A 17,479-nucleotide genomic window follows, 5' to 3' on the forward strand; every position below is an offset into this window, starting at 1 on the left:
CGCTGCCCGCTCGCTATACAACGCCTGCTCCACACTTGTGTATAATTCACCGAGTGAGTCACTAAATTACAACACAACAGTGAGAATGAAGCTTGCGCGAATCTATATCTCGGCACAATACAAACTTTCACACAGCGCTGTGACAAGCAATTAAAACGGTGTGATTACAGGCAAGATGACGATAATTATGTTGTCACAAACCACGTGATTATGACGAGGGTATTCCCCGATAAACCCGGTTGACCCCACAGGTTGCTATAGCCTCGAGAGATTGTCAAGTGTGCCGCGAAACTTTGGTAAACAAGCAAGCAATTTAGACTTAAACGCGCACTATTTAATAAAAATATTAATTTTGAGACATTGACATATAGTTTGTCGTGTGTTGAGGCGATTGTAAAATTACTCTGATGTTGTTCTGTTAAAAGTGTGCCGCGGAATATTTAAGATTTTTTAGTGTGCCGCGAGCCAAAAAAGTTTGGGAACCACTGGCTAAAGGCTTCAATTGTGTTCGCTTGCGCAAAATGTAAAATCCCAACGACGCAATTGATAAACAAGGCGCTGGCGTTTTACGACGGTGTATTGGGAATCGCTATAATACCCTAATTCGGCGTCGGTGTTAGAGCATGCCGACGTGACAAACTCCACCTTGTACACGTCACAATTGGCGACGCGGTTGTGATCAAACAATGGCGACATTCCAGAAAGTTTATTTAGCATTAAATCTGTCAAGTTCTAATTTATTTCGCGTCATTTTAACGATGGTTTATGGGCGCGAGATTATCGCCATTCCAACAAGAACGAGCCAAGGGCAATTGAAGGTCATTGTTTGGGACAATGGAAGGCCGCGACGAATCTGACGAATAATTTAAATTAATTTGCGCCCAATGATCCCAAACCTGCCTCTAATTTATCAAAAGTTGAACAGTTCTCCCAGGAAATAGTTATTATGGCACACATGTTTAGTTTTATCAAGCAAGAGTGTTTTTAGAGTGACTGAATAAAATCCTCTGTGTTCTAGCCTGTTTAAAAGCAGAGGTGAAAGTGAAATAATTTTCTTACATATCAAATCGGCAATGTAAAGTTTTGTTTTTGAAAACGAGTTAGAATATTTACCAACGCCGTTCTGGGTCCATTACTTATACCACCGAGCAAAACTAAACACTGGTCAAAGGCAACTCTCATTTCTCTAAACCGTTTTATTATGACGAGGAACTGCATCAAAAAACACACAAAAAAATCTCTTGGGGTATAACAAGAATATCACCACCGAGGAACCAATCAGAGAGCAGAACGTCACAAGCTCAAAAAGCGCGGGAACTCAAGGATTGAAAAAAAGGAACTTGTTGAAAGATTTCATTGAGCTTTAAACCAGAATAAAACGAAGGCACATTACCGCACCTTAAAAGGAACTTTTACTTAAAGACGATCTTGTGGCAAAAAGTGGTTAAATCATAATTCAGGTTTCGTGATTAAACTATGGCGAATAACAACAACAATATAATAATAATGCGATCAAAAAGCAACAAAACGTGATTCGATGAAACATTGCACAAATCCGAGGCAAACAATTTAATGGCAATATTAAATGAAGCTGTTCGAACAGCAGTTAGTTGTGACGTCACATACGGAAGACGATTGTCATGAAAGCACCGGTGACGTCATAAAGGAATGCAAGTACCAGAAAAGTAGGGGCACCAATAATATGAACTTTAGGGGGTGTCCCTGTAGGACTGTACCAATCATCTTCGTGGCGATTATTACGTCATTATTGGCAAAAAATTATTTTGGAATTTGGACATTGTTCCGTCATAAAAGTCGCGGGAAAACAACTTTTGAAAATTTTTTTTTAATGTTAAACGAGGTAGGAAAACCACACGGTGTCGCTAAAGCGGAGTCACCAGAGCGTGAACAGATGACGTCACAGACTCTTGTGCGTCTAGTGCCATCTTGCGTCCACCGACGTCGTCGCATTTTGTCCGCTTGGTGGCGTAACCGTTACTCGCCAGATTTACGCCACCATGCGGTAAATTGTGTGGAGATGAGATACCGTTAGGGGGCGCTACTGGGTCCGCTTCATGTTCACTCAAGCGTGCAGAACCTGAAATACACGTTAATACGTCACAGGGTTGATTAACGCGATCGTAAAAAAATAAAAGTAAGATTAGCTTTCACTGAGGTTGTGCTAGAAACACAAGTTTATATTAATTCTTAAGCGTTGAGAATATTCTTCAATCACTTCAAAATCCTGACGTTGACAATTAAGGGGATATTCCCTACCAGTTGAGTGGGGGGGTGTAAGCGATCGTAATCAAGTGAATATTTAGTGTTTGTAATAATAACTCAACATTGGTGAAATTGTTTTTACAAGCCAAGTTTCGCTCTAATTTCATGCTTCAGTTGATTTCGCCGGGAAAAAGTTTGTTTATGAAGAGTAAGCGTTTTTAAGTAGTGCTTATATTTATTACTTCAGCGCTCAAAGAAGCAGGTTTAGCAGGACTTCATTCTACTCGTTAATTTCCACAGGGGAGCAACTTTGTTTATTTAAATAGAAGCAAATGGTGAACTTAACTGTTTTCGCCTATTTAGTTTAAACATGTAAAAATCGTCGAAATTCTTGCCGCACTTTATTTTCCAAATAGAAGGTAATGAAAATGTTGACAATCACTAAATTGTGACGAAACAAACCTCCGTCGCTGTTCCGCTGGGTGTCGCTGCCGTGCTCGTAATGTCCGACCGCGATTAAATGCAAGTTCGACCGGAAGTGACGATCGAGGTGACCCTGAACACAACCACTATGACGTAACAATGCTCATTGTCATATTGGAACGTCAGAACAATAAAGTTACCTGAAACCTGAAGGCGACTTTGCATGCGAGACACTTGAACGGCCTCGGGTCGTGCGATCCGGGGGTGACGTCATAGCTAGTGACGTCATTGTAGACGTCATCGAGGTGCTGAGGTGGAACGCAAGCGTATTCTTCGTTTCCCTCGAACAAAGCGCGGACTTGAGACCGAGCCAGGACTTCGCTGGCGGCAAGAAACTGGAAAGTAGGTTCGTTGTGAAAGTGGGTTCGGTATACAAACATATAAGCAACATACCTCGCTACTTTTGTTTGCGATTGTGTTGATGACGTCACCGTTCTGCACCCCCGTTTCCGGGGGGTCACACCCGCCAACAGGTTCGCCACTCGATGTCGCAAGGCGTTGCTGCTTGAGTCTGTTTAGAGTCTTTTTCTGCATGGCAACGGTGTGACCTTTTGACCTCAGGTGTTTTGCAAGATGGCCGCCGATCCTGAAAGCCACTTTGCATTCGCTACAGCGAAACGGGCGCGCCGCGAAGCCCATTGTTGCGTCACCCTCCTGCAATAATACACACTATGACGTCACAGTACTTGCGGAGGAATGACGTCATACTCACCCCAACGTGCTCGCCCTCACTCGATACATCATCGGATGAATCAGTGACGTCACCAGATTCCGAGACGTCATCCACTGGAGGCGATTTCTTCCTCGATTCTAATTTGAAAATAAAAAAGTGGTTTATTCAAAAAGCTTCTTCGACCGACAAAAACATTTTAACAGTGCTGTTTGTGACGACAAGGGACTTACCCCAAAAAGAAACTTGCTTCTCTTGTTCGTCCTGAAAGACAAAACAAGTTAGAATTATTTTGTATAAATGAACAAATTAGTTGAACATACTTGTAGGGGGGTGGGTTCCATTGTTGGGGTCGCCGGGGTGAGGGTGATCTGGGGGTCGGTTCGCAACCAGGGTTTCTCCCCGGGTGAGGAACTGGGGCGGGGGCCGGTCGTCCAGGGGAGAATGTATTCCATTGTCCCTCCTCCTAACAACAATGGGAGTTTACATCTTCACGAAACAAACAATATTTACGCGACTGAAAAGTTTTATTCAGGAAAACAAGTTAGCAAGCCAACAGCTTCAAACAAACGAGTGTGTTTAATACAATGGCGGGAATAATAAGGATGCGATGAAAACCTGAGCAAATTGGAACTTTAAATCACCAATTTGTGTTTTTATCAATTACTAAACCAAGTTTTACTTCGACTGACCTCCACCGAACCCCGCTGTGTGCAGGGGTATTTCCCCAACCCCATGTGGGTGAAAGGGGCTTTCCCCGCGCGGGTGCAGAGGTCGTGATGACGTAATCTTGTTCCTCTGATGACGTTTCGATTGCATGGCAGCTGACCTCATGACCTCACTAACGACCTCGGCAAGGGAGGGGCTCACTGGGGGCGACACCTGGGGCTTGGTTGAGGGGACAGGCGCGCTTCCTGAGGTTCCAGGGTGGTCGGGGTCGTCGTTGAATACTTCACTGGGGGTCCTGGTGGGTGAGGGGTACCGGAACACCCCCTGGGGAGTCGGGGAAACCACCCAATGCTGAGTGGAACCCGTCGAAGCTGCAACAAGGACAAGGTGAGATTCGAACCATAAACCCTCGGAACTTGATCAAAAGGTTCTGAACTTCGATGATGGTAAAAACATACCAAAGCCATAAGATAAAATCCACATTTCGTCACAACAAAGAGAAAGGTTAAAAATAACATAAAAAGGCTTTATTTTAAATCGTAAGAATCACTAGGTGGAGATGTTGAGCTTTATTCTCGAAAATATGGAAAGAATCATGAAGTGTGTTTTGGGGTTTGTTCATTTATATCACCACAAAAAAATTAAGGAAACTGATTTTCATTGCTCAGTTAATTTCTATCTTTCAGTTTATTTATGTTCCTTAAAACTCAAATAGGATTTAAAAAAGCCGACGAACTGGAAATTTTTGACACAAATTGAAATTCTAAATGAGGCGACTTAGCTTGTTGCCCCAACGAAATTTTTGGATATGTAATAAATAAAGTTGAAAGTTTTGTTTTTATCCGGTTTAACCCGTTCCTTTAGTAACGCCACAGCGGGTTGTAAAGTACAGGGAGGTGCCGGATTTTGCTTCTGGAGATTGTTTAACGACACAGTGGAAGTGATGTCTGCTTTGTGTGAATACATTCGTGTGTTCAGCTGCTTTCTGTTCAACCACAAATATTTTCGTGTAAAGCACAAACATCTTCCCATTTCACCAACTTGTGTATTGCTTTATTCCGGACTAGATGCATCGCAGAAAATAACCAACTGGAGATTTTATCGAAATTTTATAAAGGAAATATTTTTTCGACGACAAACTTTTTTTTAGAAACATACAAGTTTAAAAAACGTAAGATGGGGACAAATCGTTTCTATATTCTGTTGTCAAATTGAAGACCATTGCATAAATACTGAACGTTAATCATTGCTGTAACGAGGTGAAATGTGCTCACTTTGTTTCAAGACTTTTGCACGAGAAAAAAACGAAAAAAAATCACCAACAAATCAAGCTGATGTAAAACTTCGCGGGTTTAAAGCATTATGACGTCACTACAGGAAGTTCCGGGGTCACAACCCCATTGTGACGCAATAATACCTCGTAAACAACCAGCAACTAATCGGGGGATTTCCCGAACGTGCAACGCGTGTCGCAGGAAGATTGTTATTGTGCATTATGACGTCACATTGGGGAGTGGAAACATCGCGCTTTGACTTGTGATGTAACAGCTCTAAACTAAATATGAGATCTTCTAAAAGCGGCTGGTTGCATTTTTAACTAAATTGTAATTCTGATTGGGGATAAAACCTGGTGGAAATCTTAGGACAATTCCCGCTTACCACAAAAACACTTGGTTTGCACAAGTTTCGCATTCTCGTTAAGTTACATTTGTTCTTGTTGTTAATTGTGTTGCCACATTCCATTGTGGTCATGAAATAATTTCTCAACAAAAACTAAAAAAGAATTGCTAATCAGGCAGTTTTAATATCATTAAACTGCTGGATGAGCAATGCTCGGTTACAATAGGCTTTGCGCAAAGACCCCCCTTTACTAATCCTCTCACCTCTGGTTCTGTCCAGGTAAGTTGTGTTGTGGGGCGGGGGGGAACTAAACTTCATCGGGGTGGAAACTGAAGGACGTTTGGGCCGAGGGGAAGTCCCGCTGGCGCCCTGGGCGGCCTGGCACGGCTGGCACGTCGTCCCTGGAACAACAAAAAACAAACTAACCATGTGTATGTTGCGCTTAACTACAGAAGATAACAACTTTGTGAGACAATCCTAGGTCGGTAGTTAAACAATGATCTTCACATTTTGTGTTATTTGTTTAAGCAGGGCGAACATATCGATCTAAATTATGTGGTTATTCTACCTTTAATCATTTCAAATAAATATTACCGAATTCGCACTCTTTTTAACACGAACCGTTGTGCGCGTAGCACAGGCAACACGAACCGTTGTACAACTCACCAAGGTCAGGCACAAGGTCAGGTCTCCCCGCTTTGATGCTGCAGAGCGAACACCCCCTCAACTGCTCATCCGTGTCGCTGCTGCAAGGAGCTCCGTGGTGGACGGCCTGAGCACACAGACACACAGAACTTACACTAGATGCAACTGTGCATTGACACACCCCTGCCCACCGTCATGTTTTAGGGGGTTTGTTATGCCACGATTATCGGAACATCTGGTGGCACACAGACACATAGAGGAACTTAAATATTTGAAGTCGCTAAGAACTCGTAGTCACTCACCTGGGCTTTCGGCGACGATGGGCTTCTGTTGTGGAGCGACCGTCGCTGCTCTCTGTTAACCAACAAAGGGAATTATCAATTCACAATCGCGTGTATTACGTCATAAACAGTTATTGGTTTTCAAACAATGAATTCGAACCTGGGCGAAGCGGCGTTTCTTTCGCGTCTCGTTTTACGTCGCTTGGTTTTCCCGCCAAAATGAGAAGTGGAACCGTTGGAACCAGGGGCGCCGTTGGAACCAGGGGCGACGTTGGAACCAGGGGATCCGTTGGAACCAGGGGCGGCGTTGGAACCAGGGGCGCCGTTGGAACCAGGGTCTATTGGAAGAGGGTTGGAGCCAGGAGTTGTTCTTTCTGCATCCGAACTCTCTGATTCGCTGAGCGGAAGTGTTGTGCTCGGGGAACGCCGTTTCAACGGGTTTCCAACCTCGGGCCTTGGTTGGATTCCCAGTTGCATTGCAGGGGAATCCCCGGAAACCTGGTGCTGGCAGAAAGCGTACACCCCCGCGGCGCACTTGGCCAGGGGGGAGGACTGGACCACAGGAATGGTCGCCCCACAGGAACCGGAGGCCTTGTGAGCCGGGAAACCCCCCTCGCCACCCCCGATGTCGGACTTTGCGGCTTCGTACGATTTGTTGTCGGTTGAAATAAGTTGTGATGAATCTGCGCAGTTTGTCGAGATGGAACTTCGATCCCCGGCCTTGGGTTTCCTGCGAACAACCGGCACCTTTACTTGCATATGTAACGTTAAGTTGGTGGAGGAATCGTGTCAACGTCGAGATAATCACAAGCCAAATATGTTAATCTGACTTTGTTGACATTTCCAGCGAATTATCGACGAAAACGTGAAGCTGTTACGTCACAATGCCCGCGGGCGTCAGCGATTGTTGCGTTGCAAAAACAACTTCCCGCAGCAAATATTGAAACTCAACTTTATCAGATTGAGCAAAACTTTATATTTAGTTGCATGGAAAAGATTTGCAGTTTGATTGCCGATATTGAAAAGGACTTTTTACAATTACATTTTACAAAAATAAACACACAAAAAAATATTCAGCTCCAAATTTGACTTATTTTTGCAGGTTTAGAAACTAGTTGCACATAAAAATGTTGTTGTTAACCCTTTACAATTTTACGAGTGATTTAAAAAATGTTGCTTTAATATGATGTTCTTGATTGTTACTTTATCCATATTAGACCGTGTTGATTGTTAATTCTAGTTGAAACAACTCACTTCCAGCCCCTGAGCACATCCACAATGGAGAGGTCGTTGGGTAGTAATATGGGATCGGAGACCGCCCAATCACTGTAGGTTGAAACCTGCTTGCTGCTGCCCTCTCGTGGCGTTTCTGTGCACGAAGGTTGAGGGTTCAACACGCAACAGAAGGTCACGCATGATCGGGCAGCCACGCTTGGTTGGAGATGAGGGAAGAGTAGCGACGTTGTGCAGTTTGTGGATGACGGAGTCTGTGTGTACAACTACATCAATGCTCTGTGGTGCTTAGGCTCAACAGCTGAACTTGTTATTGAGGCAAGTTCTATTTGTTATAGGAAACACACTGCTATTTTTAAATTGAACGAAAGTCAATAATTACTTTGGTCAAGTTTAGAAGGACAAGATCACAAAAACGTTTAAAGTGTCAGAAACATTTGTAAAGCTAGAAGTTCTTATTGGATGTTGCAACTTTGTTCTATTAAGCAAAGCCACCGAGACGGAACAGCAATACACTTAAAGCTACGCAAGCCGTTATTTTATCGATAAACAAAATGAAACAATACCTGGGGCTTCGGTTTGGAACTTTCATTGGGGGTTTCCACATTTCTGAAAAATACAAATTGTTAAAACACCAACTAAAGACAGCACAAAAATAAATACTTAGACCAAAAGAAATATAAATTGAGATGAACAAAGAAATAAAGCTCACCTGTCATTAGGCACCATTGTGTCCATCTTTTTGACCAGAGGACTTCCAGTTAGTTCCAGGTTGGCTTGAGGGGCAACTTGTTCCTCTGGGAGTTTGTCAGGAGGAGGTTTCTCGAGGTGAAGCGCTTTCAACGGTTCTTTGTTGCTCTCATCCGCTTTCACACGGTTTGGGACGAAAAGTTCCCCACAGGGTGGGGTACAGGTTGAGAATGAGCGGAAATGTTGAGTTTTTCCTGGTTCGGAGACCTGAGTGTGATCGAAAGATGTTCGTCTTCCCGGGATTTTCTTCTTCTGTAATGAGGAGTCGTTCATCCTGTGGATGTCCTGCATATTCCTCAGGCTTATCTGATGCAGGAGAAGTTTGTAGTTGCTCCTTGGAACCGACATCTCGCTGAACATCGCAGCGGATGTTGTTGTCGGGAGTTCCACCGCTGGATCAGGGGCAGTTGCTATGGTTACCTGGGTGGTTGCTATAGTTACACTAGCTGCCTCCAAAGACTCGGAAGTTTTATCTGAGCACCTGAGTAGATGCATGTGTCGCTTGTTGGGAGGTAACTTGTTGGTTGGGATCGAACTTTTGGACGATTCTTCCGATACTTTATCGACTTCGCTTTGCGCGATCTTCGGCTCCTCTTGTGCTTTGCTCTGCGATCCCTGGAGGGCAGCATCAGCGCTCTTGGTGCGACAAAGCTCGTTGTTGTGGAGGATCTTCATGGGGTCGGTGAGGAAGTTGTTCCTCATGAAAGGAGGCAAGATCTTGGTGTAAGTCCCCAAGCTGTTTGTGATGCTTTGGATGGCAGGGATGGATTCACTCGAGCTTGAAACGTTCGCTTGGATCACACTCGATCGCTCCTCCGCGTGTCCAACCTCGTCTGCTTTCGAGCTTTTAAACACCGGTGACTTTAAGGTTGTTGGAAAAGCGCCGTTTTCTTTGCGGAACTTGCAGTAAACTTGTTTATGGATCACATAGTTCTCCTCCTTTCTGTACCTCACCCCACAATCACTGCACTCGAAGAAGGTGCTTCGACGGGCCTTCTTCTGCAAACTGGGACTCGACGATATTGACATCGAGCGTTTACCGAGGATTCCGTCGCTTGAATCGAGTGAATATTCGTCGTCCTGAACTGCTGGTCGACCTCCGTTTGGCGCTCTGTGAAGCTGGATCATTTTGTTGTACTCTGCAGTCGACATTCCGTGCGTAAATATGGAAGGGTCCACAGCAAAAGGCGGAGTTTGTCCGCTGAATGGTTTGCTGGAAGGATCTTCGTCGAATCTTGCCGCGAATCCCTCGCTTTGTCCGTTCAAAGTTGCCGAATATGACGACAATGAGGCCGGGTCGAGGCTGTTTCGTCGGAACACTCTGCGTGGCTTCACTCGCTCCAGCACAGGGTTGGTGAGAAGTTTCTCGTTGTTGGAAATAAGTTTGCTGATGTGCTGCTCGATCGACTTTGCGTTGATCCGACTTGACGAAGCTTTGTCAGGAACAGATTCCCGCCTCGACTTGTGACGAGACCTCTGCACATCTTCGATCATCTCTGGAACAGCCTCGAAGTTGGGAGCTCCGCTGCTGGATCGGTTGTACGAGAGCATGAAGCGGTTGTTGAGTCCGATGAGTGGAGCCGACATCCGCCTACGCAACATGTCGGCCTGCCGCGATTGCTGCGACATCGGATACTCCGGCTCCGCGAAGCTGGTCTTCCTCTCCGGGACTTTATCGCCGATCCTGGACGACAGCATCTTCAGTTTATGTTCGTTGTCAACATCGTTAGTGGAAGGAGCGACCAGTGGAAGCCCAGGAACATAAGGAAACCTGCTCGGTAGCATCCCGTTAACAGCGAGGCCGGGGTAAGCCATGTACGGGTTCATCCCAGCCCCCATATTCACCCCTGAAGGAAGCTGGGGCATCACATTCGAGTTTATCAGGTTCTGGTAGTTTAGGAACGGGTTTGCCACCGAGGTTGGAACCTGTGGGAACGGTGCTCCCATCACGACTTGCCCCCCTGAAACTTGCGGCATCATACCCATCAATGAGTCAACAGAATCACGACGCTGTGACTCAGCACTTTTCACGTTGTTGTTGAGCATCATCATGAAGTTGGGCTTCGGGATTTGAAAGTCTCGCTCCGTGCTGCCCACTGGCGGCCGGTGTGTGCTGACCACCGGGGGGCGCTCGGGTTCGGCAGAGTTGTCAGGGGCGAGGTGCTTGCGCATTATGTGCTGGTGCAGGTCGACCATCGACTTACACATCACTCCACATGCGATACAACGTAGATTAAACATGCCGTTGGCACCAGGTGGCAGCAGGGAGGCCGGGGGGAACATGGGGTACATCAGGGGGGTTTGGGGGATTACCCCGGGTTGGTAGAACCCCCCCTGGGCAGAGGGGTCCAACGGTGGTTCATTGTTGTTGAAAGGTGAGGGCAACATCGGTCGGTTGCTTTCTAGCGACGAAAACAACATCTTGGCGACATTTTCACAACGCTTGGCTCGTTAGTCCCTGAAGCCACTTTCCACTGGGTATTTACACACACACTGATATTTCATGGCTCATTTACAAAATAACTACATTTCTGTGAGCAAAACACATAATCGTTAAATAAATATTTAAGCTGCATTGAAACAGCAGTGAAAAATTGCATTGTTTGACAAAGAACTTGGAGCCTCTGGCAAATGTATCGACTTATCGAGTGTAGAAAGTGAAAATATTTTCCGATTAAGGTTATATCACAATAAGTGGGCGATAAACCCCGCATACGTAACGTACAGTGGAAAAAACATAAATGAAGAATTAACACATTTTAGTATATTTACACACTCGTGCTATCTATGACTCCTCATAAAATGATTAAAAGTCTGACTTATGAAAAGCTCAAAGCTAAACAAAACTGCACGATACTTGGCATTATTACGTCACAATTAAGCAGCTTGTAATGACGTCAGTACTGACCACCCACGTGATAATACTTCAAAAGGCCGAATGATGTCCAGAAAACTTTCGAAACTGCTTTGTTATCGCATAATCGACTTCACAACGTCAGCAAAAGCGAGGTGTGACGTAACGGGAAGCTTTGTAACGTAACAATCAGCGATAGTGATGGAACAATGGGCGTCTCGCTGCAGAAGCATAACCCAGCGGCAAGCATATGGTAAATAAATAACAGTTTGAAGCTTCCAACTTAGAACAACCGCATTATTACAAGCCGAACTAACGAACACTTCTACGTTTAACATCTGGCAAACCTTGTATCGTATGTGATTGCAGATGTTTGCCATGTGTACCTACTACATAAATAATTACAACTAACATAGCAACAAACAACCCAAAGCAACACTAAATGTAACAACAAAAAACCACAGCAACAAATACAACTGGCATAACAACAACAGCAAGTAATACAGCAAGTAATACAGCAACAATAAGAACTGCAGATACGGCGAACGCACAAACACAACTGTCTGATCGTCGTAGTATATGATGGCTGGAAAAAGCACAGGAAGCAGATAGACTACGTCATAATGTGCAGGAAGCGACGGCGCCGTGTTATTGTGGCGCAAGTTTGGTGAACAACCAGAGCTGGTGCGTAAAACAACCAGAGCTGGTTCGTAAAACAACCAGAGCTGGTTTTAAAAAAACAGAGCTGGTGCGTAAAACAACCAGGGCTAGTTCGTAAAACAACCAGGGCGGGTTCGTAAAACAACCAGAGCTGATTCGTAAAACAACCAGAGCTAGTTGGAAAAACAACCAGGGCTGGCTCGTAAAACAACCAGAGCTGGTGCATCACACAAACAGGGCTGGTGCGTAAAACAACCAGAGCTAGTGCGTAAAACAACCAGGGCTGGTTCGTAAAACAACCAGAGCTAGTGCGTAAAACAACCAGGGCTGGTTCGTAAAAAACAGAGCTGGTTCGTAAAACAACCAGGGCTAGTTCGTAAAACAACCAGGGCTAGTTCGTAAAACAACCAGGGCTGTATCGTAAAACAACCAGAGCTAGTGCGTAAAACAACCAGGGCTGGTTCGTAAAAAAACAGTGCTGGTTCGTAAAACAACCAGGGCTGGTGCGTAAAACAACCAGGGCTGGTTCGTAAAACAACCAGGACTGGTGCGTAAAACAACCAAGGCTGGTTCGTAAAACAACCAGAGCGCCGCTGGTTATTTTGAAAATTATTTTAAGTAAAACATAACCACTTGTAATGTTTGAATTATAACTAAGAATGTCCTCTTAAATAGAAATCTTAACTTGACAAAATACAGCAGTGACTATCAAGTGTTATTTGGCAAGCAAAGTGTAATGCCAGAAGCCATATCGAAGTTTCCTTGCTTAAAATTACCAACGCATCAAATATGTTGCCACAAACATACCCTTTTGGGTTACTAACGGTCAGTGGCGTAGCCAGCCGAAAATTTTGGGGGGGCCAAAAAGTTGGAATGTTTTATTTAGCTCTTAGCATTGTATCAACTGCCGTAACGAACACAAGTAACAATGCTAGCAAACCGTTTCGAGCAGCAACTGACTGAGTGTTAACGCAAAACTCAAAAAACATTCAAAGAGCAAAAACTGTCTGAAAGTAGTAAAAGTACATTAATGTATAGTAAATATTATATTAACTACATCGTTTGTGACGTAACAATGCATGACAATTGAAGGTGTGGCATGCCTGTGATCAAATGTTGTGGTACTGCTCATAAATGCTACAAAACAAATTATTAAGAGTAAAATATTTATAAATTTTTTGGGGGGGCCATGGCCCCTCAGCCCCCCCTGGCTACGCCTGATATTTTGTCTTTAAAATATACATCATAATTAACCCCGTAAGACAGACCTTGGTAAAATACGGCCTAGGGTCAGGTCCACCAAGCAATTAACTGCGAGACTAAACTCCACTAAACTTTTTTATTTTTGTGCAACTATTACGGCGCAGGTGCGACGCTTTTCCAGCACATATTTTTACCGAAAACGTTTACTATGAACGTCAGTAAGGCACTTATGTAGGAACAGGCCTACGTTTTGTTTATCTTGCTTTTTTAAAAGACTTACATTTGTACGTGAAGCCACTATTTTATTGTTTAAACATAACATATACAGAATATTCTTACAAGGAAAGTTACAGGGATTCCCACTTATATCAAATAATTGCCACCTTGCGAGTCTGGGATATATTATACCATCTGTGCAAATACAACCCTTGATCGCCAGCAAAAGATCTCCAACTCAAAAACTAAACGCCTTGTAATTGTTGTTTGTATTTTGCGCGAACTTTTCATTTCGGCGCAGCCAAACACACCAACGACCCACAACTTGTCGGTTTAAAATCATCTTGATAAATGGCAATATTTCGAGAACTACACGAAGATCTATTTTGCATGCTCAATGAGTTAGATACCCTAATGATCCCCAACAAAAACCCAAGATCCGCCCCTGACCAAACTAACTTGTCTAACAATTTAAGGATTATTCAAAACGGACCACAATCACATGTTCCAACGTCCTTCCCACGACCCCACAACTATAATTCACACCTGACTTTTTATATTTCATTCTGGAATATTCGATTTCCTAAAATCGATTTTAATTTATTTTTACCAAACTTCGTGTCTATATACATATCATGCCATATATTTATATTTTCGGGTGTCCCCGATCTGCAGATTTTAATGAGTCCTCAAAAAATACTCAATAATGACTTGATATTCTATTTCAAACATTTTAAATGTTTTCAAACCAAGTTTTACTATAAGTTGTTCAAAGCAATATTGCTCAGCATTTGTTTCCAAAATAGGAGCGATTTGTGTTTTGTGAATCACGTGATCACAAGTCCCTAAAACTGGGAACTTCAGTTAAAAAAAAATCAAAAACTGATTAGTTTCGCTTAAATAACTCGGATTGTTCGCAAAGTCCGAATTTGCACAAATATCGCGCCGTGAATAATTGGCAGGAAAAAGCGCGATAAGATGAAACAATTGCAATCATCAATCGTCGCTTTGCATTCGTAACAAGCGCACGGGAGGAGCAACTGCTCTTAATGAAGAGAGAGGGAGGAGCAGAGTGGGAGCGGAGATGGATGAGCTCACAGCATCCGCCCAACAGTTTCATATTTCATCAAGGAAGCCACACATCGTCACTCCGTATGCTGACGCGCATGCGCAAACCACCACACTTTGCCCGTGTTTGTGGGTTCGTTTCTATGCTTGTGTGTGTTTAAATGAATTCAAAACCAGGTGGGTAAAGCCAGAAGCAGAACTTTGTAATATTCAATCAAGGTGCGAACATTTTTGTTAACAGCTTTAACAACTGGCCGAAGCAAAACTGAACAGCGCGATTTATTTCTGCACCTGGAAAGTTTTCCAAACCTTATTATGACGTCACACTATGCTGCCTGGCGCAGCGAGAAACGCGCAACAACCGCGCAGGTACAACAATATTACGTCACAATCAGATCTGTGACGTCGAAGTAGCTTTGTTGCTTTTTGTTCAAGGCTGCGTTTCCTACAAACCTTTTTTGGAAAACTGATTCAAAGTTAGGCGGTTTAAGCGGTTTTCTGGGATTCGAACCCTAGACCTCTGGAAATCGTCCTTGTAACAACAACAAATAAGCTTTACAATTCATTAGCGACGGTATACAAAGCAGTGACGTAACCATTTCTATTCAACGCATGACGTCATTGCTTCGTCATTAGGTGGAAACGGGCGTCGATTAAAGTGAGTTGGAAATAATGAGGAGTCCAAATAAACAGTTTGGATGTGAATTAGAAGGAGCTTTTGAAGCGAGATGGTGGGCAGATATAAAGTGGAGATGGAGACGAGATTACGAATTGTCCAAACAAGACTTGCGGGAGAAATTGCGCTGCGTCTGGATTAGGGAGCAATTTGGTGGCGGGAGAGCGCGCGCTGGGAGAAAAGTAACTTGACATTCTCTGCATTGAGATAATACGTTCATATCTGACAAATATAAATAAACAGAACAACACCCGAGACTAAAGTAGCACAAGAAGCAAGTTCACACAACCTACACATAATAACTAAACACACAAGTACACAACACACATAATAACTAAACACACAAGTACACAACACACATAATAACTAGACACACAAGTACACAACACACATAATAACTAGACACACAAGTACACAACACACATAATAACTAGACACACAATACACAACACACATAATAACTAGACACACAAGTACACAACACACATAATAACTAGACACACAAGTACACAACACACATAATAACTAAACACACAAGTACACAACACACATAATAACTAGACACACAATACACAACACACATAATAACTAGACACACAAGTACACAACACACATAATAACTAGACACACAAGTACACATAATGAACTTTGCTGGACGATCGTAAATGTGCAGATAACTCGCTGAGACTTGATTCCAATGTTTGTATTGTGGCTTCTCTAAAACTACGTTAAAATCGAAAATAGACAGAATAATCAACACGGGCCTTCGCTATACAGCGTCTCGGCAAACTACAATACATTTGACGTCACAAAACTCACAATAACGCTTGGTATACGTCACAATAATATGACGCTTTCAAAAGACGCATACATTCCTGACAGCGCGGGTTAAATTTCCTTTTGTCTGTCTGGAAATTTGTAACTCGCAGTCTAGGAACGACTTAGCATTTATAAGGAGGATAAAGGAATAACATCTGTTGCTTGTTTCAAACGAAGTTGCATTGTGTGTATTACATTAGCTTTCAGCTGTGCGTATGTGGGATTCGAACTCACGACCTCGGTCAAATCACGACGCTCTTCTAACTTAACTTAGCGGTAAAGAATACAACTCTAGCTGATTGTGAGATTTATGATCAAACTCTTCAAGTCGGAAAGGTCATCACAACTCGCTATTACCAAACTTAAATCCCTTAAGATCAAACTTTTGCAAGAAACCTTGATCAGCTTCAAACAAACTTCGAAGAAGCACGTTTTATTGCTTCATTTTACCTCGTCAAACTATCAAGTTACCTGCGGTCCACATTTCCAACATTCACCCAACCGACCCCAGCATTTACCCAACCCACAGTACACAGGCACACGAGTCCGACCGGGTGCATCGGCCGAACTACGACGATCTACTAACTCAGCGGTATAGAATCTAACTCTAGATGATAGTGGGATTATAATCCAACTCCTTCAGTCGGGTTCTGCCAAAAACGTTCCACTGCCAACAACTCACTCTAACAAAACTTAAACCGCATTCAAGTAGAACTTTTGCAAGAAACCTTGACCAGCTTCAAACAAACTTCGAAGGAGCACGTTTTGTCATTTTACCTCGTAGGAAAACTAGCAAGTTCCCTGCGGCCCACACTTAACCACGTTCACCCAAATAACCCCACATTCACCCACCATCTAGCCCCAACCTTCACCCAACAACCCCAACCCACAGTAAACAGGCATACAGGTCCGACCGGGTGCATCCGACCGTGACCGAGCACCAAAACAATAGAAGAACATCTCAATTGTAGTTTCACGTCTGCGACAATGCCCTGTGTGACGTCAAAGTCAGACACTTTCCGTCCCTCCTGATCGCCTTGTCGCTTTATGACGTCATGCACTCAACAATGCGCACCAGCGCGGCAACAATACGCCCGAGGGCGACAATCGACGCTTCAAGGATCGCATTAAAAGCGGGTTTCTTAAACGTTCCAAGAAACTCGACTGTGAGTTGTTTCACAAAACTTCCAACTACAAAACGTGAAGAAATTCGTCGCAATGACCGATCTCATACTTTCAACAGATTTACTGCGCTTCACAAACTCTATAGATATTTTATCAATATTTCTTAAAACAATCAATAAGTTATAATTGAATTAAAAGTGCAAACAGCCTTTTTTAAGCAACGATATTCCTTTAAATGTAAAAACCGTTATTTTCGTGTTTTGTTACTTCTCTGATAAATACTG

At 43.5% G+C, this 17,479-nt stretch overlaps 1 protein-coding gene across 1 annotated transcript; it reads right to left on the reverse strand.

Moving 5' to 3' along the window:
- Positions 1-1,202: 1,202 nt before the first annotated feature.
- LOC146134724 (uncharacterized) lies at positions 1,203-13,310 on the reverse strand. The gene is made up of 15 exons (XM_083394971.1): positions 8,537-13,310; positions 8,391-8,433; positions 7,846-8,078; positions 6,752-7,321; positions 6,613-6,664; positions 6,332-6,437; positions 5,929-6,066; positions 4,069-4,416; positions 3,700-3,842; positions 3,610-3,640; positions 3,419-3,516; positions 3,100-3,360; positions 2,847-3,041; positions 2,686-2,779; positions 1,203-2,098 (listed from the first exon to the last, which is right to left on the reverse strand). The coding sequence occupies exons 1-15, from the start codon at positions 10,993-10,995 to the stop codon at positions 1,884-1,886; spliced, it is 4,986 nt and encodes a 1,661-aa protein (XP_083251097.1). The 5' UTR covers positions 10,996-13,310; the 3' UTR covers positions 1,203-1,883.
- Between the last annotated feature and the right edge of the window lie 4,169 nt (positions 13,311-17,479).

This window comes from Ascidiella aspersa, chromosome 8 (assembly GCF_963924565.1).
Source record: "Ascidiella aspersa chromosome 8, kaAscAspe10.2, whole genome shotgun sequence".
Lineage (NCBI taxonomy): Eukaryota > Metazoa > Chordata > Ascidiacea > Phlebobranchia > Ascidiidae > Ascidiella > Ascidiella aspersa.